The 25,247-nt window shown below is 43.1% G+C and overlaps 1 protein-coding gene across 1 annotated transcript in view; it reads left to right on the forward strand.

Moving 5' to 3' along the window:
• Positions 1-16,451, forward strand: part of RAB32 (RAB32, member RAS oncogene family) — a 55,760-nt gene extending 39,309 nt beyond the window's left edge. The window contains exons 2-3 of the mRNA XM_089694276.1: positions 7,111-7,391; positions 15,397-16,451. Of these exons, the coding sequence (XP_089550402.1) occupies positions 7,111-7,391; positions 15,397-15,546 (431 nt within the window). The 3' untranslated portion in view covers positions 15,547-16,451. The remainder of the gene's footprint in view (positions 1-7,110; positions 7,392-15,396) is intronic.
• The last annotated feature ends 8,796 nt before the right edge of the window (positions 16,452-25,247 follow it).

Consider the following 25,247-nt stretch of genomic DNA (forward strand, 5'->3'; position numbering starts at 1 on the left):
GGTCCTTTCCTGCTTTTATATATGTTGTTTTATGCGTAACCCTTACAGGTAGTGTCAAAACTGTGTGTGGGATGGAACAAGCAAGCTCTGTAGCTACGTGAAAGTTTTAGTGAAGAAGTTTGGATGATTCTTATCACAAAAGATAAACATTAAAATGTCAGTGTCACTATTATTTTAGTTTTTAATTCACAGGTCTGTGCTATTTTACATTCATAGATGTAGCACACTTGTCAATCCTACTGTTTTACACCAACCTTGTGTTCAAAGCAAAAGGAACAAAGAAATGGGCTTGAATTGTGAACTATCACCTGTTTAAATAGCAGAATGACATGTAGTGTGATTCGTGTCAGGAGTTTCAAAGCAGAGACAGTGATGTAGAGTCCTCAAAATCCCTGAACCATGAGAAATGGTTACAAAGTGCTATTCCTTCCAGGCTAGGTCACCTGCTGCTTTTAGTTTATTGAGAAAAGCATTCTGCAAGAAAAAGTGTAACATACACTATACAGCAGCACCACTGCCGTAATCTCAAGGATGTTCAATGCAATGCCAAGCTGTGGTTTCTAAAGCAAGCAAAATCCTCTTGTATTAGGAGGTATAGACTCCAGAGAGAGCGAGAGAGATAATTTTACCCCTGTACAAATCATTAGTAAGACCTCATCTGGAATATGCAGTTCAGTTTTGGGCACCAATTCACAAAAAGAACATTGGTTGCCCTTCTCTGTACTTTCTTCAGTTCCCCAAACTGATAAGTGGCATGGAGGAGCTCAGCTATGAGGAAAGATTAGAGGAACTGAATTTATACTCTTGAGAAGAGGAGATTAAGGGGGGGGGGGGGATATGATCAACATGTATAAATACAGTTGTGACCAAAATTATTCAACCCCCACTGAAATTGAGTGTTTTGGCCAGTTTGACATTGCTTTTGATCATTCAGTCATCTTGCTTACATTTACATTAAAGAGGCACTTGTAGGTCAGACAAATATAACATAACAGTTATAATGAAATAACCACAAATGTCTTTTCTGTGCTCACAGCATTATCAGTTTTATTCAACCCCCAAGTGACATTCAATCTTAGTACTTAGTACAGCATCCTTTTACAGTTATAACAGCTTTTAAACGTGAAGCATAGCTTGACACAAGTGTCTTGCAGCGATCTACGGGTATCTTCGCCCATTCTTCATGGGCAAAGGCCTCCAGTTCAGTCACATTCTTAGGCTTGCGCACTGCAACTGCTTTCTTTAAGTCCCACCAGAGGTTCTCAATCGGATTTAAGTCTGGTGACTGCGATGGCCACTCCAAAATGTTCCAGCCTTTCCTCTGCAACCATGCTCTAGTGGACTTGGAGGTATGCTTGGGATCATTGTCCTGTTGAAAGGTCCAACGTCTCCCAAGCCTCAGGTGTGTGACGGACTGCATCACGTTTCCATCCAATATCTCCTGGTACTGAAGAGAATTCATGGTACCTTGCACACGCTGAAGCTTCCCTGTACCTGCAGAAGCAAAACAGCCCCAAAGCATGATTGACCCTCCACCATGCTTCACAGTAGGCAAGGTGTTCTTTTCATCATAGGCCTTGTTCTTCCTCCTCCAAACATAGCGTTGATCCATGGGCCCAAACAGTTCTAATTTTGTTTCATCAGTCCACAGAACACTATCCCACAACTTTTGTGGTTTGTCCACATGGCTTTTGGCATACTGCAGTCGACTCTTCTTATTCTTTGGAGACAGCAAGGGGGTACGCCTGGGAGTTCTGGCACGGAGGCCTTCATTACGCAGTGTGCGTCTTATTGTCTGGGCTGAAACTTCTGTACCCACATCTGACAAATCTTTTCTCAGTTCCTCAGCAGTCACACGGGGACTTCTCTCCACTCTACGCTTCAGGTAGCGCACAGCAGTCGAAGTCAGCATCTTCTTTCTGCCACGACCAGGTAGCGTTTCAACAGTGCCCTTTGCCTTGAATTTGCGAATGATGCTTCCTAAGGTGTCTCTTGGTATGTTTAACATCTTTGCAATCTTCTTATAGCCATTGCCCTTCCTGTGAAGAGAAATCACCTCTTCTCTTGTCTTCCTGGACCATTCTCTTGCCTTCACCATGTTTGTAACCACACCAGTAAATGTCTAGAAGGAGCTGAGTATCACAGTCATTTTAAAGCTGCCTAATTGGTGCTTATTATGCTTGATTGCTGCTCGGTGACATCCACAGGTGTTTTCAATACCTGATGGAAAGCACCTGTATGAACCTCTGTTCTTCAGAGTGGTAGTCTTTAAGGGGTTGAATAATTGTGGCAATGAAGAAACCACATAAGAACCATTTACTACTGTATTACATAAACAATTGATGTCATTTTAGTTGCATTTGGGTAGTTACAACGTCCTTGTAGGATTTGATTCTGAATACAATTCCAAATGTACACTATAGTCCCTAAACCCCTTTACAGCATTGGGGGTTGAATAATTTTGGTCACAACTGTACATCAGTGGTTTATATAGTGAACTCTGTGTAGAGCTATTCACCTTGAGGCTATCACAGAGGACAAGGGGGCACCCTTTACGTCTGGAGGAAAAGAAATTTAATCTCCAAACACAGGTTCTTCACAGTGAGAGCTGTGAAAATGTGGATGTCCCGCAAGAGTTGGTTCTGGACAGCTCAGTGGATTGCTTTAAAAAAAGGCCTGGATTCTTTCTTGGATACCCAGACTATAGCTGGATACTCACATTTATAGGCAAAGTTGATCCAGGGAATATCCGATTGGCTCTCGGGGGATCAGGAAGGATTTTTTTTTTTCCCCCTGCAGGGGCAAATTGGATCATGCTTTGCCTTCCTCTGGATCAACTGTAGGATTATACCGTATTTGCCGGCGTATAAGACGACTTTTTACCCCTTAAAAATCTTCTCAAAAGTCGGGGGTCGTCTTATACGCCGGTATACGGCATACTGACACTTTTTAGGGGGGCGGCGCGTTGCCGCCACCGCCCCCCCCCTTCCCCCAATGGAAGGGACACTAAGTACAGGGGTGGGCAGCGGCTGTTTCTTACCTGGTTCCGGTCCCACGACGATCCAGTCCAGGAAGCGCGGCTGCGCCTTCAGTTCGGCCACTGGATGTTCGTGCGGCTGCTCGGCTCCGCCTCCTCACCAGTGATTGGCCGCCAGAACTGTAGCTCGGGAAAGGCACACAGGCGGCCAATCACCGGCGAGGGGGTGGAGCCGAGCGGCCCCGCGAGAATCGAGTGCAGGACCAGCAGGTAAGTGGTCAGTGTAGAGGTGCTGCTGCAACCACATATGCTGGCTGCAGCAGCACCATACGAGAACAGGGTCAGCAAGTGTCAGTGGGAGGAATAGTGCCCCATCATTGGTGTCACTGATACCAATGATGGAGCACTATTCCTCCCACTGATACCAAGGATGGGGCACTATTCCTCCCCCCCACTGACACCAACGATGGGGCACTATTCCTCCCCCCCACTGACACCAACGATGGGGCACTATTCCTCCCCCCCACTGACACCAACGATGGGGCACTATTCCTCCCCCCCACTGACACCAACGATGGGGCACTATTCCTCCCCCCCACTGACACCAACGATGGGGCACTATTCCTCCCCCCCACTGACACCAACGATGGGGCACTATTCCTCCCCCCCACTGACACCAACGATGGGGCACTATTCCTCCCCCCCACTGACACCAACGATGGGGCACTATTCCTCCCCCCACTGACACCAACGATGGGGCACTATTCCTCCCCCCCACTGACACCAACGATGGGGCACTATTCCTCCCCCCCACTGACACCAACGATGGGGCACTATTCCTCCCCCCCACTGACACCAACGATGGGGCACTATTCCTCCCCCCCACTGACACCAACGATGGGGCACTATTCCTCCCCCCCACTGACACCAACGATGGGGCACTATTCCTCCCCCCCACTGACACCAACGATGGGGCACTATTCCTCCCCCCCACTGACACCAACGATGGGGCACTATTCCTCCCCCCCACTGACACCAACGATGGGGCACTATTCCTCCCCCCCACTGACACCAACGATGGGGCACTATTCCTCCCCCCCACTGACACCAACGATGGGGCACTATTCCTCCCCCCCACTGACACCAACGATGGGGCACTATTCCTCCCCCCCACTGACACCAACGATGGGGCACTATTCCTCCCCCCCACTGACACCAACGATGGGGCACTATTCCTCCCCCCCACTGACACCAACGATGGGGCACTATTCCTCCCCCCCACTGACACCAACGATGGGGCACTATTCCTCCCCCCCACTGACACCAACGATGGGGCACTATTCCTCCTCCCCACTGACACCAACGATGGGGCACTATTCCTCCCCCCCACTGACACCAACGATGGGGCACTATTCCTCCCCCCCACTGACACCAACGATGGGGCACTATTCCTCCCCCCCACTGACACCAACGATGGGGCACTATTCCTCCCCCCCACTGACACCAACGATGGGGCACTATTCCTCCCCCCCACTGACACCAACGATGGGGCACTATTCCTCCCCCCCACTGACACCAACGATGGGGCACTATTCCTCCCCCCCACTGACACCAACGATGGGGCACTATTCCTCCCCCCCACTGACACCAACGATGGGGCACTATTCCTCCCCCCCACTGACACCAACGATGGGGCACTATTCCTCCCCCCCACTGACACCAACGATGGGGCACTATTCCTCCCCCCCACTGACACCAACGATGGGGCACTATTCCCCCCCCCCCCCCAACACCAATGTTGGGACACCATTCCTCCCACTGACACCAATGATGGGGCACCATTCCTCCCACTGACACCAATGATGGGGCACCATTCCCCCCACTGATACTAATGATGGGGCACCATTCCCCCCACTGATACTAATGATGGGGCACCATTCCCCCCACTGATACTAATGATGGGGCACCATTCCCCCCACTGATACTAATGATGGGGCACCATTCCCCCCACTGATACTAATGATGGGGCACCATTCCCGCCACTGATACCAATGATGGGGCACCATTCCCGCCACTGATACCAATGATGGGGCACTATTCCTGCCACTGATACCAATGATGGGGCACTATTCCTGCCACTGGTGTGCATTGGAAGAGGGGTAGTCTTATACGGCGAGTATAGCTCAAACACTAAATTTTAGCAGGAAAAGTAGGGGGGTTGTCTTATACGCCCAGTCGTCTTATACGCCGGCAAATACGGTAACTTTTTTTTTAATAGTTGAACTGGATGGACTTTTGTCTTTTTTCAGCCAGACTATGTAACTGGAATAGCCTGCATCAGTTTTCCCTTATGGACCTGGGTACTCTTAAGACAACTCATCCTGTTCCCAATATCTTCACTTCTGCAACCTGTTCTGTGTTTACCCCCTCCCAAACATTTTTCGCAGTTGAAGAGGTATTCCTTTAAAAAGTGGGCCCTGTAGCTGATCTAGCCATTTCCTGTCCTAACAAGATCTTTGGTGGACATCCTGGTGTTTTAGGATCCTATGGGTAAAAGGGTAGAAACCCTTTCAAGGCCCTATCCTCCTGAGATGGCCCTGCCTTACAACCTGCCATTGTGGCCATGTCCATCAGCTCGATCCTGGGCACCTGGTCCGAGGACATATCTCGAGGATTTTGGATCTATCCTAGAGGATCCTTCAATACTCCAACACTTGCAGCTCATGCCTGTAGCCTTACATTACTGTGTTGATGGGTAGGTGGATATTATACTCCTGATTTCCAGAGTGGGTCTCCTATCTGTGCACATCCAGAGGACTCTGACTGATATGTTGGTCTGTGGAGCATCAGTGCAAAAAACAATTATTGCATATGCCCTCTGATGGAAAACAACACTTTGGATAATGAAAATTAAGCTAAGAATCAATTTTGGAAACCCTCTAATTTGGATGCTAAGAAAATGTTTCTTCTGTTTTTTTCTCAGGCCGCCAATGTCAAGCATGGGATTCTGTTGCACCACATGTCAACTCACAAATCCTCAAAACCTGTGAACAAGTTGTCCTAACAATGCATGTACACCCACTTATTGGGGTATCTTTTGGCCAGCTTTGCCCAAACAAACTATTTAAAGTGTCAGAAAACACGGAAAACAGTGACGGAAAACAAAGATTTAACTAGGACATTGTTCTCCTGTCTCTGTCCTGCTGCTGAATTTTTTTCTCCAATATCTAGATGTGGCATATCTGGTCTGTGTTTTTCTTGACTACAAGTTCCTTTAGGCAAACTGACTCTACTTTTGTCACTCCTAAGGGTCCCCTAAGTCTGCATCTTTTTCCATCATTTCTAGGTGGATTTATCAGCTCATCATTTAAGCCTATGAGTCTAAAAGCCTAAGGAGTAACTCCACTTTTGTTGAGGAAAAAAACAAAACAAAGCCCTTCTGATGATCAATGTACATTGCAGGGATTTTACCAAACTGTAGCAAAGACCTACCTTTTGTTGGTATGAAGAAACGGCTCTTTGTTTCACCAGACTGATTGCATACTCATTTGGAATCGGAGTGACCGGATTATTACTAATCAGCTGATGCATTTTATGTGTTCTAATGAGCAAACAGCTGTGTTTTCCAGTGCCCAGTCTCTTGAAGGCAGCAGCTTGACCCAGTGTCTCAGAGTTATTTCCCTGTGCCCTTTTTAATGTTTTTTTTGTTTTGTTTTTTTAAATGTGTACCTCATCTTGTTTTGGTAATAACATTTATACAGAAAGGAAGAGTCGGTACTGTCAGCCAGTGAGACTTTACTGCTTCAGTCTGTAATTGACTAATAAATTACACTGGAGTAGAGAGATTAGAGATGACCTAAACACAGTACAGTGGTTCTTTCATTATCCAGTCCAAAGCAGTATTGCTTTGTCTGCATTATAATATATTATGTTTGTTTTAAAGAAAATACATTTTTTTCATTTAGAGTCACTTTAATTTTAACTGTTGTGCAGGAGATTATAAAAAAACATGTTCTTAAAAAAAATGTAATAAAATGAGACATTCTGTATGCACAAACTATTTGCAGTTGCATGGATTTTGTGGGGTTTTTTGTTATCAAATGTTTATTTTAATTTTTTTTTATCCTTTTTAGGTCAAGAGCGGTTTGGAAATATGACCAGAGTATACTACAAAGAGGCTGTGGGTGCCTTTATAGTGTTTGATGTTACCAGAGTATCAACTTTTGAAGCCATAACGAAGTGGAAATCTGACCTGGATAGCAAAGTTTATCTTCCAAGCGGTGGACCCATACCTGCCATTCTTCTCGCCAACAAGTGTGATCAAAAGAAGGAGAACAGTATGCCAAGCTCTTCCCAGCTTGATCATTTCTGTAAAGAAAATGGTTTTGTTGCATGGTTTGAAACGTCTGCAAAGGTAACATTACAAATCAGTAAACAATTTGCATATTCTTAGAAGGCAACTCCAGTCATTTTTTATGTTTTAAATAGGTTTTCTAATCCTTTCCCGTACTCAGGTTTTTAAAGTTTTTTCTGTGACCATCCTACGGAGATGGCCAGTATTATTGGGACAGGAAGTGATGGTAATCAGGAATGGATAATCTTTAATAGGGATACTGCTATAAAAATGTTTCTAGTTTTGGGGAGTAGAGTGTAAGAGTATTTCAAAATATTATTGCTATGTTTCTCTTTTTTCAAAGATTTCCATTTGTCTTTTCCCAGAGCCCAGTACAGATAGAAGAAACCTGATCAACGGGCATGCCAAGAATAAGTCTGTTCTAACCTTTCCTTAATTTAAAACCGAAAGTGGTACAAAAGTCCCTGTACTTGAATTTCCTATAACAGTCTGACTTCCCTCCTTCTACCCAGATTCTTTCAAAATGCCGGGTTGTCTTCATTGGCTGGCATGTGATGACAGTATGCACAGGAGTTCAGTCTTCCTGGTACACACACATGTTTGTGCCAGAATATAAACTCAGCAGCGCTTGCAGGTGGGTTTATTTTATTGCAGAAATGACATTGTATGTCAACTGTAATAAAGAGCTTGCCTGCTCGTAGTCTTTTGGGATTTAAGTGTCGTGGGCTGAACGTAAAAACACAGACAAGTTCCAAACAACTGAGGCGTATATTGGAACCCCCCCTACTGGAACATTGTATTCTGACAGTAGGAACTGCCAATGTCAGTGTGCACTGATTAGTAGCTGCAATCGCTGATTGAGAGAGGTTTTCAGCAAGTCCCTTTTTGACTTAGGTCATTCAAATACTTAATTTCTGTTGAGTAGGGATGACAACACACTGAAATTCGACTGGTCCATGTGAACTGGACCAATTTCCCTAAATACTTAGCTGTATCTTACCTGCCCTGTATTGATCCAGTGCTGTTCCTGACTGCAGCAACATTGGTTCTCCTTTTCTCACAGGCACAGAGACAGCAACAGGAGCCATTGCCTTTACAATCCTTTTTAAAGTATAAGTCCACCTTTTTGTAACACGTTATGCCCATATTCATGTTACACCCATATGTAACCGTGTTATTCATTCACAGAGTTCTGTGATTAAGAAACCTACAAGTACCTTTTGTGGCTGTCGGTTTTGTAGTTCTCAATGAACTACTATAGAGAGAGGAAGGGATATAATACACAAAGTGCCAACATCCCTAACGAATACAAGGGGGGGAAAAGTCCTCTTTTTTTTGGTGGGACTTTAAAGGCACAATTTACTTGTATGATAAACTTCAACAATTCAAAAGAGATTTTTTATAAAAACAGTATGAAATTTTATTTTTACAATCTTCAAAAATAAATATAACGCTACAATACATATTGCGGCGGTGTCATCGGAGATTGTATTGCAAATCTAATTATGGATCATGCATGGTTCACATTTAACGCGTTTCGAAATCAACAAAAATCTCTTCTTCAGAAGTACTCAAGAAGGCATGGCATATGATTCCATGTGAGGTAAAAACCGCCAGGAACTATTAAGAACAAATTATTATGTGAACACAGCCATGGATTTCTCATATATCTCAGGCAAAAATGAAATGAAGGAATTTGCATGAGAAAGTTTTGATGACCAGGTCTATCCAAAGAATCATGCTTGATGGCTGTGTTCACATAACAATTTGTTCTTAATATTTCCTGGCGGTTTTTACCTCACATGGAATCATATGCCATGCCTTCTTGAGTACTTCTGAAGAAGAGAGTTTTGTTTCAATGAACTACCATGGTGCTTTTAAGTGATCTGGTAATTCATTGATTCTTCCTGTTGGTGTGAAATTGCCTGCTTGTACAGCTTACACTGACAGTCTGTAGGAGTCCTGTATGGCACCTGCGATTTGCTGATCATGGGTGCAATGCTTTCCAGGCTCTTAGAAAAAAGTAGTAAATGCATATTTCTTGCAAAAAAAAAAAGTGCATTTATTTTAAATTACCGTATCCTTTTGACTTCAGGTGAAAGGGTTTAGAAAGAAGGCTGCATCGAAGAATATGGTTTTTAAGTGAGGAAGAAATAGGATAGTGAAAAGGAAAGGGATCAGGATAGAGAGGAGGAAAGAAAAGGAGTTGGGTAACCGGTGCACTCCAGTGCTCATCTAGAACCAGGGCGTCTGTATGGTAATTTTTCAATGGCTTACATTGGCAAAGATGTTAGTCAGAAAATAGGGCAGCCTTTACACCGTCACTCTACAAAAAAAAAAATCCAGGAATCCTGGAAGGTTTAAAATTTTATGGAGCCAAAACGTTTTTAAAAGGTTTGGATGGAGTAGGGAAGCGTTAAAAGCCTGGCAGTTTTTTTTGTTTTTTGCTATCCTTAGTTTACTGCTGTGTCATTAGGGAGACCTCTCTTCACTTCCTATCCCTTAGACGCAACAGGAAATCTCCCAAAGTGAGGGGAATTCTTACCTTAGACAGTCCCTGGCAAGTGTACCCTTTGGAAGTCTTCCTTTTTGTCTTGGGGACAACTCTAAAATTTTGGATTTCCCCTCACTTTAATAACTTAATAGACAGAAGGACTTAACCCTTCCCCACTCTATCCAAAACTTAAAGGTTTTATAAACAATTTAAAAATAGCACTACCTAAGGTGCTTAGTGAGTATATACAATTTTCAGGTTAGTGGCAGACACAAGTGACCATAAGCAATTTGTGACCAAAAAAAAAACATCTATAGGTCTTGACTTAGAACGGTCAAGTGGAATGCTTTATACATATAGCAGTGGGTGAGTGTCACCCTAGAATGGGAATAAACAAAGTCGTTGCATTTATTTTCAAAAACCTGTGAAATGGGTATGTGTGTTTGATCGCTGATCCACCAAAAGTTCATGGGGCCATGTATCTGCTACTGGGTTTGCTGCTCTAACTGGGATAAAATGGCTAGATAACAGCATAGGCTCCTATCCTGGAGAGAGAAGTCTATGCTATTAGAACAACCAAAAAGTGGAGATTCATAATTATTTTTTTTTTTTTTTTTTTTTTTTTTTTTTTTTTTAAAAGCCTGTTCTTTTTAGCCAACTATTCTTTCCTCTAGCAAGTGCTTTCCACATAATGTTTGAGCCTCAGTCATCATTGCTAAAGTAAAGAATGTGTCTAGTTTTGAAGGATGTATCTATATGGATGAACAAGTTTGTCCTTCATTTACCTTATTTACATTGTGAAAATGTCTATATTATATTTGAATTCTGAATATTGGCAGGTTGCTGACAACCACAATGCTCCTAGGTACCACAAGTTTAGCATCACAGAAATGGGCTGAAAAAGATGTAGACCGGTAGGAATGGCGTTTTAGGGAATGTAAACCCTGAACGAGACAATGTGAAAATATTTGTGTACTAATGAAGATTGAAATTTCTACTACTGCAAGATTTACATAGTATAATTGAATTGGTAAACCTGCATTCGTGCTAATGGTTTTTCAAACTGGTGGGTGGATTGTGATTTAAACAGTGGTTTTTAAAAGAATGCAATAACATAATTAAAGCAAAATTTATGAATAGCTGAAATACACACCAAATTCATGTAAGTTAATGAGGCTCTTCAGTAACTTTTTAAAAAAATTAAAGGTGCTGACTTTCAATAGACACTTACCAGTCCAGGAATTCAGCACTGTGCTTCCACTAACGTTATCCAGCACTTCTGGGTATAGGCGGCCAATGGATGGCCGCCAGCACCCGCTGATTGGCGAGGAGAGAGGCAGAGCTTTTTTATGTCTGTAAACAAGTCAGAGCTCTCTTATGTCTATCTAAACAAGTCAGTGCTCTATCCTGTCAGCAGGGATGTGCTGGATTTTGTTTCCCTGCAAAGCAGGGAATAAAAGCCAGCACATCCCTTAGTGAAAGCACCTGAAAGTGCACACAAACACACTGGTTAGGCACACATTTAACACTTTGATCACCCTAGATCTTTAACCCCTTCCCAGCCTGTGTTATTAGTAAAATGTCTGTGGGAAACGGTGACACTAAAAGTGATCATTGCTAAAAATATGCACTGATCACTTTTAGTGTCACTGTTTCCCACAAAGTGTCAGATTGTACACTGCAATATTGCAGTCCCGCTATGTCACTAATCACTACCATTACTAGTATAAAAATAAATATTCCAGTATATATAAAATAGTTTTAGATGCTAGAACGTCCATGTAAATACACTTATTGGGAGCTTTTTACCAAATAAAGCAGCCAAATACATATTGGCTAAAATTTATGAGGAACTGATGACACTCTGTCTAAATAACCCTGATCAATCAGCAAAAGATCTGTTTGTTAATATGTAAGATATTCAGGGAAGAGTGACAGTGCCTTCTGTTAGCCAACTTGGCAAGTTATACTCATCCAAAAGTGCTCCCCTACCACTTCTTTTCTAGGATTGATCGCTTTCGGTATGGGTGAATATGTGAAATGGGGATCTGACAGTCCCATACACTGTCATGTGGTAAAAGGTAAACTATGTTCTTAACTTCATTAAGCTCCAACATAGGAGCTTACTCAGGATAGACTCCTGTAATGAAGGAGCATGGACTGGTGAAAATACTTTGCTGGGATGGAGAATTATCAGGGGGACATGGCTCTTAACCATTTGCCTACTGGGCACTTATACCCTCTTCCTGCCGAGGCCAATTTTCAACTTTCAACAATTTTCAACTTTCAGCGCTGTCGCACAGTTGCGCAGTCATGCAACCCTACCCATGGGAAATTTTTATAATTTTTTTCACACAATTAAGAACTTTCTTTTGGTGGTATTTAATCGCCGCTGGGTGTTTTTATTTTTTTCACTATAAACAAACAAAAAAGAGCAAAAAATGTGGAAAAAAAACAGGTAATTTTTCTCCTTCACTGATGTACGTTGATGAGGCTGCACTGATGGGCACTGATGAGGTGGCACGGATAGGCAACACTGATGGGCACTGATGATGCTCTGATATGCAACAATGATGGGCACGGACTGCCGGTATTGGGCAGCACTGATGGGGGGCACTGGTGGGTGGCACTACTAAGCACTGCTGGGCACTTGTGGGCAACACTGCTGGGCACAGATCATCAGTGCCGATCCTTCCTCTGACATTTGCTGGTTATCTGCAGTACTTTCCTCACACTGTGACAACGTGAGGAAAGTGCAGCCGATAACTGGCAACTGCATATACCGGTGATCTGCTGTGTCACTGGACACAGCTGATCACGTGGTAAAAGGCTGCTGTGATTGGCCGTTTACCACATCATGTGATCAGCTGTGTCCGTAGGACACCGCAATCACGGAGATCGCCAAGCGCGCAGGAGGGAGCGTTCTGGGAGGACATCGTATGACGCCCTCCCAGAACTGGACAACTGCGCTGTAGCCGTAATTTGACTATAGCCCGGTTGTCAAGTGGTTAAAAGGCAGGTGACAGCATCTTTAGGATTGAACTTTGTGGGGTAGAAAATCCTGAGATTAAACTCTACTGTAAAGGGTCAATCCATCCAACTTTACTTTTTGGCTCAGTTTACACCAATGAGTTTTTTGTTTTTTTGTTTTTGCAGAAACGCACTACAGTCCATTTAACATGGTTTCCTACTGAACATGTTCACATATGTGCTTTTTTTTTTAACTGCTGCAATTTTGAAAAGGGCCAGGAACTTTTTTAAAAGCAAAAAGCAGCATTTTTGCTATAATAGAGTTCAATGGAGAAGCTGCTGAAATGCATGGTAGTGCGTTTTTGCCACATTTTGCATTCTTATTCTGCCCAGCAACAAAAAACATTCCACTGTAGCAAAAAAAAAAAAGAGCTGAACAAAACTCCGTAACAACGCGTGTAAAAAGACGCAAAACAAACTGCAAAAAGCAGTGTAGAAAACATTAAACGCAAAATGCATATATGTGAACCAAGCCCTAGTCATAGGTGGACTCTTCGGGGCTGAGCCTATTGCTCATATCCAATGTTATGTCAGTATATCATAACACGACCTGTTTCATTAGGGTTTCATGCCCTAATTCCTGGCTCTGTTCCTGTCCACGTATAAGAAGCCATAAGGTTCTTAAAGCCTAAACTTGTTAAAAAATAAATAAAGCAAATAAGCACAAGTGATATTATTTGCTTTCAGTGACATGTGTCCCTTGTGCTGCTGTAATTTCATTTAGGAGAAGTCTTTCTCCTCTAATTGCCCCTACCCCAATGCTGTAATGCTCGCCTCACCCCTTCAGTCTCCACCCGAATCACCTGCCTACTGAACGACATATCAGACTGGATGTCACTCTACTTCCTCAAATTAAACCTATCCAAAACTGAGCTCCTAGTCCCCCCCGTCCCCCCCCCCCCAATCTCTCCATCACGGCCAATAACGCCACCATCAGTCCCACCCCGCAAGCCAAAGTTCTAGGCGTCACTCTAGACTCCAATCTATCCTTCCAGCCCCATGTCCAATGTCCAATCGCTGGCAAATTCATGTAGACTTCACCTTTGCAACATCTCCAAAATACATTCCTAACCCCAAACACTACTAAACAACTCATTCACTCCCTTATCTCACGACTCGACTACTGCAACTCCCTCCTCACTGGCTTACCTCATCACAGACTCTCCCCGCTTCAGTCTGTCCTGAACTCAGCGGCCAGACTCCTCCACCTTACCAACCGCTCCGTATCCGCCACCACCCTCTGTCCCTCCACTGGCTTCCGATTGCTCAACGCATAAAATTCAACATTGACGTACAAAGCTATTCATAATACTGCCCCAAACTACCTCACCAACCTGATATCCAAATACCACCCAACACGTACTCTTCGCTCCTCACAAGACCTCATACTCTCCAGTTCCCTGGTCTCCTCCTCCCATGACTCCAGGACTTCTCCAGGTCTTCCCCCATCCTCTGGAACTCACTACCCTAATCCATCAGACTGTCATCTACCCTCCTCACCTTTAGGCGCACCCTGAAAACCCATATCTTCAGGGAAGCCTACCCCGCCCTCACCTAACAGCCGATCTCCACTCCTCCTACCACTCCATCCCCCACAGCCATTTCCTCCTGTACCACTATCCCCTCCCTCCTAGATTGTAAGCTCCAAGGAGCAGGGCCCTCGAACCCCTCGTGTACTGTATTGTTACTGTATTGTCTCATGTACTGTCCCCCACTATAATGTACAGCGCAGAGCAAACTGGCACTATATAAATACTGTATAATAATAATCTTCGATGCAGCATGGGTTTTGAGAACTAAGGAAGCTTTCCCAGGCACTTATCAAGAGTGCCAGTCTATGACCGCTCTTTCCGCCCAGCTCCTCCATGCATAGAAGTTGCCACCTTTTTTTTAAGGTGGCAGTAGACAATAGAAAAGAAAAACCTTAGCAAGCATAGGCATCGTCTGAGTTTTCGCCTGTTTTTTTTTTTTTTTTTTTCCCCCATTAGCAAACTTAGAGTGAACCTGTATATTGTTCCTTTACATTAAAGTAAATTATTCACTTAATACCCCCTTCCTACTGATCCCTTTACCTTCAATTCTCCTCCTCTGCACTTGTTTGGCCACTGAAGCTAAAGGAAAGTGCCATGTGTAAGTGATAAGTCTACCTAGTTGGAGCATACGCAATGCTAAGGGCCCTACCTCTACCCTTGTATGATAGCACTCAAACCTACTGATTTGCCACTCAGGCATTCAGCGTTGCATTGTATGAGGGAGACGAGAGAATCTCTTTGAGTTGCCATCAGTACAAGAATAGAAGGGCTTTCTTCCAATGGGGACATTTATTCCCATGACAGGAAGTGAAGAAAAATCTCACGCATGAGCCAAATTACAACAGTTTTAATCTTTCCCTGCTTTATCCAAAATTGTGGAAAGTTTTGCCTTCAGATGCTTTAGAAATACCTGTTTTAACACCAATAATCTGACCATCTAATATGTGTTGACTGTTTTTGACCACTTGTGTTTATTTTCTTTTGACACTCCTAATCAACTATATTGCAGGACAATGTTAACATTGATGACGCTTCTCGATGCTTGGTGGAAAATATTCTTCAGAATTGCAAGAATTTCCCTATAGAGGAGAATGATGTCAGCACAGTACAGCTTGAAAAGGAGCCTTTGACAGCGGAAAGTAAATCGCTATGCTGCTAACCCTTAAAATACCATGAGAAGATAAAGACTGCTGCAAAAAGCTGCTTCTACAGATGTCTTTACATCACCTCATGTACAACGTGTGTACGATAACTGAGTTTACAGCGTTGGCCTGCTATTTGTAAAAATAATTTTTCTGTGTTTATATTGTAAATAGCAAACAGTCATGAATAGCAAAATTCATTTACAATGCCTGTCACACATAGGCAGATGATTGTATAACTAGGGATGTCTGTAAAATGCCACACTTATTCTGTCTTTTTTTTATTTTCGTCTTCTTTATATTTTTGTTGAACCATATAACACTGTGTTGCTTTTTCATTGCCATATGTAAAAACATGTATGTTACCCTGTTACATGTTCCATGGGATAGGAGACTATACGCATGCATGTTTGTGCTCTTAATTGTGCTATTACGTTTTGTTTGGTTCTATTAATCTCAAACTCATGGATGGACTAAATTGTACAGTAAGATTTGAAAGCTTTGGTTAAATTTGGAAGCTTGGATCACAAATTTGTATAACGTATCAAACTTTATGTAGAGTCTTGTCACAACACTTTGATCCTGGTCTTTTCACCATTCGCTGCCTTGCAGGACATTTTAGGAAACTGCAGCCATAACACATCACGGAGCATGTGAGAAGTTGAACAAATAAATAAAGTTGTCCGGTTGTGCCTATAACTGAACATGGTGCCTTGTTGGTAGAATTCTGAAAATGTTTGTGCAGTTGTGTCTAATCTATTATTCGGTTTATTTATGCCATGAAAGTATCTTCTTTATGTTCATTTCTCGTTGTGGCTTACTAACAGAACTTCAAGCAGTTACACAATTTTAAAAAATATGCTTCCATTTTCTATGGTCCAAAAATGTGCCAAAATAAATTAAACATTTTCTCTACCTGTCATTCTATTGTCAAGTGTCATGCTTCACATTGCTTATTTGAAAATGTAATGCAAGGTTTCTAATATGTAGCAAAGTTATGTTTTAGGTGGCCCTTATGTTATATGTACAGAATTATAGCACAACTCCAGGCCATGTTCCTCCTTCCTTCCTTGTGGCTGCCACTAACTGTGATTTCAATACTTTTTTTTTTTTTTTTTTTTTTTTGTATGGAATCCTCAGGCTGGTCGTAATGCTGCAGGGTCTTTTTCACCTATGCCCCTTCTCCAGACTGGGCAGTCCTTTATGATGTAGAAAGTGGCACTAAATGGTGGCATAGTGATGACCAAATGTCTTCAGTTTATTAGGTTAAGTGAAGCTGTGCATTAATAGACCTGGAATACTAAGAATATCCACTTGTTGACCACAAAGTGTGTGTGTCATAACCCCCGTATCCTTTTTCTTTTTTTTTTTTTTTTATTTCCATTTCCAGTCAGCAACCATCTTTCTCTTGAAAAGCATCCTGCGCTGCTCGTTAGCCACTGGATCACTTTCAGTAATGGCGAGAGGGGACAATCCAACAGTGTGGCATTCTGTTCAGAGGCAATGAGAGACTCGATCGTCTCTGTGGCCTTTGAGGATTGGACCAACGTCATTGCATCACTTCCGGTCCTGTCTTTTTGATCCCAGATCTCTCCTTTGGATCCACACTTTTGCAGTGCAGGACACTACGCATTTCTGTGCAAATTACATGCAGTGTTATGTGTGGTGCAATTTTTGAGCTATACATTTTGTGTGGCTCAAATCGCATCTGCACCAAAAAGGTACAGGACCCTTTTTTTTTTTTTTTATCTGCACCTGAATCGCATTGCATGGGTGTTCTCACCCATGCGATGCAATTTCTGGCAATCTCATCGCAATCTGTTTCGGCATGTCATTTATCATTGACACCCGCACCAGATTGCATGCAGTTGCAATGCGATGTGGGAAATGCACAGGATTCACAGCGTTTCCCATACCACATTAGTGTGAATCTGGGGTAAAGTAGACCTGTGAATCCTTATTTTTATTAGGGATGTTTACATAATAAATAAATAATGGTGCTAAAATAATAAAGGGACAGTGTTAAAATAAGGAAAAAAAAATGTAAAGTGCCCCCCATCCCTCTGTGCTCGTGCGCAGAAGTGAGCACATACATAAGTTGTAAATGGTGTATACATGTGTGAGAGCAACAATTCTAGCATTTGGGTTCCTCTGTAACTCTAAACGGGTAACCTGTGGATAAAAAAAAAAATTTCAATCTCCACCTTTGGAGATTTTTAAGTACCGTAGTTTGTCGCCACTCCATGAGCGTACACAATTTTAAAGTGTGACGTGTTTAGGTATTTATTTAATTGCCGTAACATCTTTCATATTTTACAAAAAATTTGGTGTGTATATTGTGTTTTTGTTTGTTTTTCAATTCATGAAAATGTATTTTTTCCCCAAAAAAAAAGCGTTTGAAAAACCGCTGCGCAAATACCATGTGGCATAAAAAATTGCAACGATCGCCATTTCATTCTCTAGGGTCTTTGCTGATCTATATATATATATATATATATATATTATAATGTATGTTTGGGGGTTATAAGTAATTTGTTTGCAAAAAATCCTGATTTAAAGTCACACTAAAGCTTCGTCATTTTTTTTTTTTTTTTTTTTTTAATAAGAAACATGTATGTACTTACCTGCTCCGTTCAGAGGTTTTGCACAAAGCAACCTCAATCCTCTTCTTTTTGGGTCCCCGCCAGTGCTCCTGGCTCGCCCTGGGGTCACTGCTGCATGCCCATTCCTAAGCTGCTGCTCTATGCATCCATAAAACACATAGAGCCACAGCTCAGCCCTGACACACTGTTGAATGTCGCTGGATCGGAGGGGGTAAGGATTGGGGGTACTGCTGCACACAGAAGGTTTTTACCTTCATGCATAGAATACATGAAGGTAAAAAACCCTGAACCTTTACAACCGCTTTAAACTTGTAAACAAAAAAATGTGAGAAAATGGATATCTTTTGCCCAAGAAGGGATACTGTGGGTGGCAGCTACAGTTTAAAGGGGATATGGCAGCCATAGGAGGTTTTTTGTTTTTTTAATTAGTTTGGGCTTAAAATATGCTTAAAGGCTCCATGCACCCTAGTGGGTTTTTTTTTTTAAAAGCTAAAAAAACACTGGAAGAATTACTGCATAAAAAACACTAGTAATAGGGTTTTTTTTTTAGTAACGTGTAAGAGTTAGTGTTTTTACAGTACATGTGGGGGGGGGGGGGGGCTGGAGCATTTTAGTGGCATTTAGGAACATTTAGCGGTTACCCCCCCCCCTTAGCTTCCAGGATGGCACACCTGAGATGAGAGGCTCCTCCCTACAGGAAACAATCAGTTGACAGCTGTTACAATTCCCCACCCTTTCCCTTGACCCTCAGTATTGATTGTATCTTCTCTTTACACAGCTAAACAATTGTTGTTTTTCACTGACCAGAAGACCAGGGAAGGTCAGATGGTACCCGTGAGGCAGGCCCAAACTATACTGCAGGCCAAGTGTCTCTCACAAGTTGCCCTAGATGTACAGCAGCGATCCGGACATGGGAGTGCATTTTGCTGCTGCAGCAGACTCTACAAGTCTCTCTCTCTCGTTTGGTCCCGATGACCGTACTGCATTCTTGCAGCCATTGAGAAATACTGTGTGAGCTGTGATTGGTCACAGCTTGTCACATGGTACAAAGCTGTTGTGAATAGCCCTGTACCATGTGACTTCTGTGATCGTTCCCAGATTTCACATGTAGTAAGCAATGTCAGAAGTGACATCTTGCTTATTACTCTGCATGTGATCACTGATTGGCCAATCAGTGATCACATGATCGGGACCTTGCACAGAGGTCCCGTACGATGATCCTGAGGACACAGTGGTAACCAGATCGCGGTGCTGCATGCTTCCAGGGAGCGCACACAAGCAGGGGGCGGGGAGGTAATTTATAAATGGCCACTCGCCCCTGCACTGCCACCGTCTGGCCGTTTATATACAACGGCCGGATGGAAGGTTGTTAAACAAATATACCATACTCCGACAGCATTTGTCCCTGTTTACCAGTTGAACTTCGGAAATACACAACATTGAGGTTTGTGGTTTTTCTGTTTGTAGTATTTGGTGTTAGTTGGCTTATCTTGCAGCATGTCAGAAATGCACCACATGGGAGTTTGGTTCTTTCTGTCGATGTAAGTATTTTCTCATGTGGCACACCAGAAATGCACAACATTGGAGTCGCTGCTTGTGTCCTTTCGATATAAATCTATTGTTTTGTGCTGTGCATCAGAAACGTACATTCTGACCTATATTGTGATGCTAATTATCAGGGCCAGATCTGGCTGTTTTTTTTTATGGGGGTGCAGTAAAAAAAAATATCGGGGGCAGAGGATAGGAGGGCAGCATGCTGAAACAGGAATCCATAGCGGAGTGTACTGGGGGTCAGCAGGGCCAAGGACAGGGTTTAGCAAACCAAAGGGCAGGGATCAGCAGTTGTAGGGCAGTGTACAGGGGGTCAGCAGGGTAGGTCCAGTGTACAGAGGATGGTTAGTCAGAAGGGGAGTGGATGGGGGTCAGCAGTGCACATCACAAATAATGTTTTCGAAGGTGAACTTAGCCTCTAAACAGTATAAACAATATGTAAACATTGCCAATATTAATAATACTCATAACAAGTAATCTGACTGGCTTTACAATTAAAAAGTCAAAGCAGGAGATGACAAAACGTGAGCAAGACTGGGATCATGAAAGACATGGGGCACCCTGGGAAAGAACAGAGAAATAAGTTCTGTTGCTGGCCTGTGGGAGGGTCTTAAGGGGAGATTGAACAGAATCTGTGCCTGCTGTATAAAATGCACACCTATACCACACTCCTCGTACCCACAAAATACTAAATACTGTGCCACAACTGACCGTCTCAAAGACACAAACCTCAGGACAAGTTAACATTTTTTTTTTTAATTAAATGTTTCCATTTCAAATGTTTTTGTGCACACAAGGATATTTTTTTTCCTTTGGCGGCCATACATGGATCAAAATTCATCTGCTTCAGTAGGAACCAGTTGAATTCCGATCCATGTATGGGTAGGCTGGTTGTACAGAAGTCGATGTACTGATCAACTTCTGTACAATCAGCTTCTAGGAAAATTTCTGCACAGTCAGCACCGCTGATTATAGCTGGCAGCACTGATCAGTGTATTCTGGCAGCATTGACGTCTTTTCACTTTCAGAACACATTACCTCAGCGGAAGTGATTCCCCCATTCATGTCAAATTTGTGGATGAAAGAATCAAGTAATTTTTTTTTGTTCAACCCACTGCTGAAGAAAAAAGAATGACTAATGTATAGGCTGCTTTACTGGGCCTTTCCTTAAGGAACTTCATTGCAGAGTACAGGGTTCAGGAGTAAGTAAAAAAAAAAAAAACCACATATGGAGTTTAGCAGTCAGGATGAGCATCACGTTGGGGTGTACACATACTGCCACTGTAATATTTTGTGGCCGTGGCAGAAATGATATCCTCTGTTGCGTTCTATGAGCACAGTGCCTGCTAAATGTGACCCATTCAAGTGAATGAGGCTGCTCTGCAAACACCCCACAACTGCGTGCATTGAACATAAAAAGTGCACTAGTGTGGGGTTCTGGGGGTTAAAGCAGCTGGTGAGGAGTTGATGCAGCATCTCCTTACTGCCAGCCAACTGCTCTCTGAAGAGGTCTGAATTCAGATCACTATTCAGAGACCAAAGCTCCTGTGACTAAACCCTTGAAGGGATGCTGGGGCTGGACAGGAAGGGGTAAACATAAGCAACACAAACTTGAGAAACCTCCATCAGTTTATCCAGCCAGTAAATTGTCAGCCATCTCCAATAATACCACATTTGTCCCCGAGTGTTAACTGGACAAGAACGGGGAGGGGGAGAGCAGAGAAGGAGGGAAATGGAGGGCTGGAGAGAAGGAGGGAGATGGGGGGGTGGAGGGAGAGAAGGAGGGAGATGGGGGGGGGTAGAGGGAGAGAAGGAGGGAGATGGGGGGGTGGAGGGAGAGAAGGAGGGAAATGGGAGGGGTGAGAGAAGGAGGGAGATGGATGGGGAGAGTTCAGCTGTAGTGCTAAGCTCCGCTCACTCACCCAGGTTGGTCTCTGCAGGCTCAGGCAGAGGAATTAATCTATTTGTCAGCTGCAGTGCTTGAAATTTCCCACCCACACATCTCAGGATCAGCACTGGTTAGGAATTGGGAGTGTGGGTGGGGCAGACAGGAGGAAAGGTACGGGACAAGGGGAGGGGGAAGTGTGCTGTCTGGGCTGTGTGAGCCGCTGCAGACAGCTTCTGTTAGATAAAGTCTGTCTGGGGGGGCACACCTGAAATTTGGGGGGGTTGCATAGCCCTCCCCAGCACCCCCCTAGACCCGGCCATGCTAATTAAACGTATATCACTCTATTTTGTTTTTTGTTTCCTGTGCAGGAGTCAAGGAATTCTGATTGCAGAGACTTCAGAGGCCAGTTCTTGACATGCAAGCATACCAGAGGCTCCCTGGACTTGAAAACTGATATGGTTATAGGAGATAATTTAAGTCATGTAGCATTGGAGGAAGGTTATGGAATGACCTTTCTTAGTAAGAATTTACTTCATTGGGTAACTTTAGATTTTCTGCCCTATGGGAGTTTTTGTGGTTCTTCCCATAGACTTATTATGACCCGAGGTATCAGAACTTACCAATCCGACCCACATACCTGGTCTGGTAAGTTACGCTTCTAAATGTGGCCTCGGTGCAGAACATGATGTAGCAAGCTTTTATGAATGTCTAGTTGCTGCTAAGGGTTTAATCTCCGGAAGCAGAGATCTGCTTAAATTAGCATTCACCGTTACCAATAAACACCCAATGGGGTTGGAGTGGAATCAGGTTTCAGACATTAGGTAGGACACCTGACATTTGTGGAAGTGTGTCAGGGAGTCTTTCCTAAATCATTCACCTGCACAGAGTAGCCTTAAGCAGGATCCTCTTCGTTTGCCAAAGTAGTGTCCTTGTTTCACAGAATAAGTTACCGCTTAGTGCTTTAAGGGGTCCCAAGAAGTGGTTACAGGCAGGAAAAGCCATGACTGTTAGATGGTTTAGGCGGTGGACCTCTGTAACCTACGATATTCAGAGTTTCTTCTGATTCCATTGGCTTTAACCTCCCTGGAGGTATTCCTGAGTGTAGCTCAGGGTAAAGTTTCAGTACCGCAAGCGGTAACCCCGAGCTACACTCGGGAATACCTTGCAGTGCTGCTCCGGGATCCCTCAATCACTTACCTTGTCCTGCGCTCCCGCGATGTTCCTCCTGCAGTGTCCTCCGGCCGATGCCGGCATCTGTCTTCCGGGTTCTGTTCCCTGCAACATCAGGACGTACGGGTACGGAACTGGCGGGAAATTTAAAAATGTCAAAAAGTGAAATTCACTAAATACACTAAAATCACATAGTAAAACATTACTGTATTAAAGCATTTCACATACATTTTGTCCCTAGTGCTTTGTCCTGTGCCCTGCCTGCATTTTTATTGTTCTGTCTGCCTTGAAACTGAGAAATGTCGATGGCGTCCAAAAAGCATCCCTTTAGGTCAAAAGCGGTTTTAGATCGGCTAGACAACAGCGATAGTAAATTAGAACTACTTGCAGAATTGAGTGATAATGATTCGTGGGGAAATTCGTCATCAGACACTGAAAACGATTTTGCGACTTTGCTCAGTGATGTGCGAACTTGGCGCTATATTTCAAATTTCAATGTTTTTGGTTTGATTATATTATTGAATTAAAGTTATTATTATTATCTTTTATGATTCAATTATAATTTAAGATTTTGTGTTTCAAATTTTAACATACCCGGGATGTTTACTAGACTCTTGTTTCAGATTTCAGTGAGTTATTCCTAAAAATTACAGGCCTACAATAAAAAGCTACATATTTCCATGCAAAAAAATGTACCGCTTTGAGCACAGAAATACTGAAATAATCAGACCGCTAGGGAGGTTAAGACTAAGAGCGCACTCTACTAGATCCGGCTTTCGGGAGGAAAAGGCAGGACATCAATGGAGCAGATCATCCATAGGATGCAGCCAAGATACCTTCATTGGATGTTTATATAGTGAAGGTACTCTCAGACCAGGTTCTGAAGGCAGTGGTCCCACCCTAAGGTAGGTCTGCGGATACTTGATTATCCTCCCAGGTGTGCTGTCCTTGAAGGTCAAAGGAGAAATACAACCGTTACTTACCGATAACTGTATTTCTACAAACCTTCCAGGACGGGAGGCCTACTTCCCACCTTATTAAAGGGGGAGAAAACACCTAAAAGAAGTAAGTAGTAAGTACCTAGGTAGAATTATTCCCCTTTTGCACCGGTTTCAGGAGTTACTTTATTGCAAACTGAGGGTAAAGGGGAAGGGTGGGGACTTGTAACAGCTATCAATTGATTGTGTCTCCTGTAGAGAGGAGCCTCTCATCTCTCAGGTGTGGCATCCTGGAAGGTTTGTAGAAATACCGTTATCAGTAAGTAACGGCTGTATTTTTTCTGCCAGAAAATGCTCTGCAAAACTACAAAAACCATTTTTTTTTTCTGCTCCTAAATGCTGAAGCTTTAAAAATGCTACTAGCCTACAATAGTGTGCGTGGACACATAGGGTAACACTATTTAGCTTCTAGGAGCAGAAAAAAAACATTAATGTGCATGGAGCCTAAAGCTGAAGTTGCTCCTACTTATATTTAATGATTTCAATTAGTGATACTCTACAATTTCACAATTATAAACAAACTCTCACAACAAACATCTTAGTCCCCTTTTACAAATTGCATTTTATGAATATTTCCAAATTTGCACTTATTTACGAAACGTGTGGAAAACACATGTTGAGATTGTGGTGCCATTCATTGTTAACAGCACCCCAAATGCCACAAGCAGACACCTGTTTTCGTGCTTAGTGCTCCAAAAGCTATATGAGGTACTTTGGTGCATTTGCCATTTAATTCAATGGTCTGTCCTATGCATGTAGTGCCAAAACGTGTATAAGCGTGATGCCTGCCATCACGTGTCATAGGGTGAATAAAGCCTGAGGTGACCCCAGGAGTAGGATCTTCTCCCTCAGTTTCTTGGATGTGAGGAATATTCAGGATTAGGACTATTAACCCCCCCAATTTTTTATTGCTTATTTCCCAGTTATTGTGTTGCAGACTTTTATATCCAGTATCTCTTATTTGATATGGTAGGAGGCTGAGAATCAATAAACCAATTATGCTTTATCACATGATACTTGGAGGCCTCTCTATCCCTCACATCACTTAAGAATGGTCTAATTTCTACAAACATCTCTGACAACCAAACATGTTTATGGATCTTATTGGGGTTACACTATGTTCTTCTCCAGCACTATGGGATACTTGTAGTCTTCCTTTGGAAATTAGACTTACCTCCAGTTTCATACCCCTTGGCTCCCTGGACGGGCCATTATAGAAATATACATTCACCGGCCACTTTATTAGGTACACCTGTTCAATTGCTTGGTAACACAAATTGCTAGTCACCCAATCACATGGCAGCAGCCCAATGCATTTAGGCATGTGGTAGATGTGGTGAAGACTGAAGACGACTTGCTGAAGTTCAATTTGAACATCAAAATGGGGAAGAAAGGGGATTTAAGTTACTTTGAATGTGACATGGTTGTTTGTGCCAAATGGGCTGGTCTACTTGGATTTTCACACAATCATCTCTAGGATTTACAGAGAATGGTCCGAAAAAGATAAA

The sequence above is a fragment of the Staurois parvus genome, unplaced genomic scaffold, assembly GCF_062004578.1.
Source record: "Staurois parvus isolate SC_StPar_1 unplaced genomic scaffold, SC_StPar_1.0 ptg000657l, whole genome shotgun sequence".
Classification (NCBI taxonomy): domain Eukaryota; kingdom Metazoa; phylum Chordata; class Amphibia; order Anura; family Ranidae; genus Staurois; species Staurois parvus.